At 42.5% G+C, this 1677-nt stretch overlaps 1 protein-coding gene across 1 annotated transcript; it reads left to right on the top strand.

The window, feature by feature from the left end:
• On the top strand, positions 1-1622 carry LOC124840696 (UPF0481 protein At3g47200-like). The gene has a single exon (XM_047316796.2). It carries the CDS (start codon positions 157-159, stop codon positions 1513-1515), a length of 1359 nt encoding a protein of 452 aa, XP_047172752.2. The 5' UTR covers positions 1-156; the 3' UTR covers positions 1516-1622.
• Positions 1623-1677: the final 55 nt, after the last annotated feature.

Below are 1677 nucleotides of genomic sequence, written 5' to 3'. Positions count from 1 at the left end.
AAAGTTCGAATTTTTTTGTCATCATTTTCTTAGAGTTTTCACCATCACATCCATAAAGCTCAACTACATATCATCATTTCTGCAATTATTTCCTTGACCAGTTCTTTCTCCCTCTCAGTAGCTCAAAGTTTTCCCATTCTCTCACTTCAATTCAACATGGCACAACAGGACTTCAGTTGGATGGTTCCCATCGAAGTGATGCTTGGTTCCCTCTTCCATGGTCAAGTCCAAGCTTGCAGCATCTCAAGCGTCACAGAGGAGCTTCGAGGCCCAAACGAAGCAGCTTTCAAGCCAAAAGAGGTCTCCATAGGACCCTTACACAGAGGAATCACCAGACACCTCCAACTAATGGAAGAGACCAAGTGGCGTTACATGCGCGAGTTTCTTGACAGAAGAGGAACGGAAGAACAAAACAGAAGATCAGAACAAAGACTCAGAGACTGCGGCACAGACATCCTCAAATTGGACAAACTAATCATCGCAAGCTACGGAGGTAACATCGAATCAGAACCGCACGAGTTAGCTAAGATAATGATAGTAGATGGGTGTTTTTTGTTGGAGCTCCTTATGAGACTAGGTGATAATAGCCGCAACCAAAATGACCCTATATTACAAAACCATGAAAAGATGGTGTCTGTTATTAACGATATCACAATGCTTGAGAACCAAGTTCCCTTCATTGTGCTCAAGAAGTTGTTTAGGAAGGTTTTTCCTGATCGCAGTGACATCAACAGTGATCACCGTGTTGCTAATATTGTTCTCAGGGCTTTTGGTTACCCTGAGGTGAATAACTCTGGCGGAGTCCACATTCTTCACTTGATGCACTTGTCCACAGTGGAACAGACTCAGCAAGAGGGTAAACGCGTGAAGCAGGAGCTTCTGAGATGCGCCACAAGGCTTCACGCTGCTGGAATAACAATTGAGGCTGCTGACACCACTCATAGCCGTGAATTGGTTGATTGGTTCAACTTTGACATTAGTGTTAGTGGCAGTGTGCTAAGAATTCCACAGCTGTGCGTGAAGGAAACAACAGAAGTGAGGTGGAGGAATTTGATTGCGTGGGAGCAGAGCAGAATTTGGATCAGATGTAAGTACACTTCATATGCATTGTTCTTCCAGGGGTTGGTTTGTTGTAAGCATGACATTGAGCTGCTAGAGGAGAAAGGGGTAATAAATAATATGGCTGGGAAGAGCAAGGATGAGTTGTTGGATTTGTTTACCACGATTTCTAAGGGAGCAGAGTACATGGATTCGAGCTATGAGGATATTTGTGATAGATTGAACAAGTTCCAGGGGAAGAAAGTCAGAACTGCATTGCAAAAAGTTCCTATTGTCACTTGGCATGGATGCAGAGGGGTTTATGAGGTTGTAGTTTACTACTGCAGAAACTGGTACAGAATTTTGATACGTGATCATATCCCCACAGTGTGGAAATTTATAGGAGTGTTAGCAGCGGTTGTACTCCTTGTTCTCACAATTATGCAGACCTATTATTCATCCCGACAAAAAAACTGATCAGTGTTTTGTAATTTCGGCTATCTTGTACACGTGAAATCAAGTGAAAAGTGGAATCTTGGCTTTAACCAAATGAATAAATCCAAATCTTGGTTTTTGTTTTGGAAGTTACAGCTTTGGCTTTTTTCTTGTTAACAATCACAGGTTCTCTCTGATAGGTTC

The sequence above is a fragment of the Vigna umbellata genome, chromosome 11 (assembly GCF_029865625.1).
Source record: "Vigna umbellata cultivar VRB3 chromosome 11, Vumbellata_1.0, whole genome shotgun sequence".
In the NCBI taxonomy this organism is placed as follows: domain Eukaryota; kingdom Viridiplantae; phylum Streptophyta; class Magnoliopsida; order Fabales; family Fabaceae; genus Vigna; species Vigna umbellata.
This window is presented reverse-complemented; position numbering and strand designations above follow the sequence as displayed.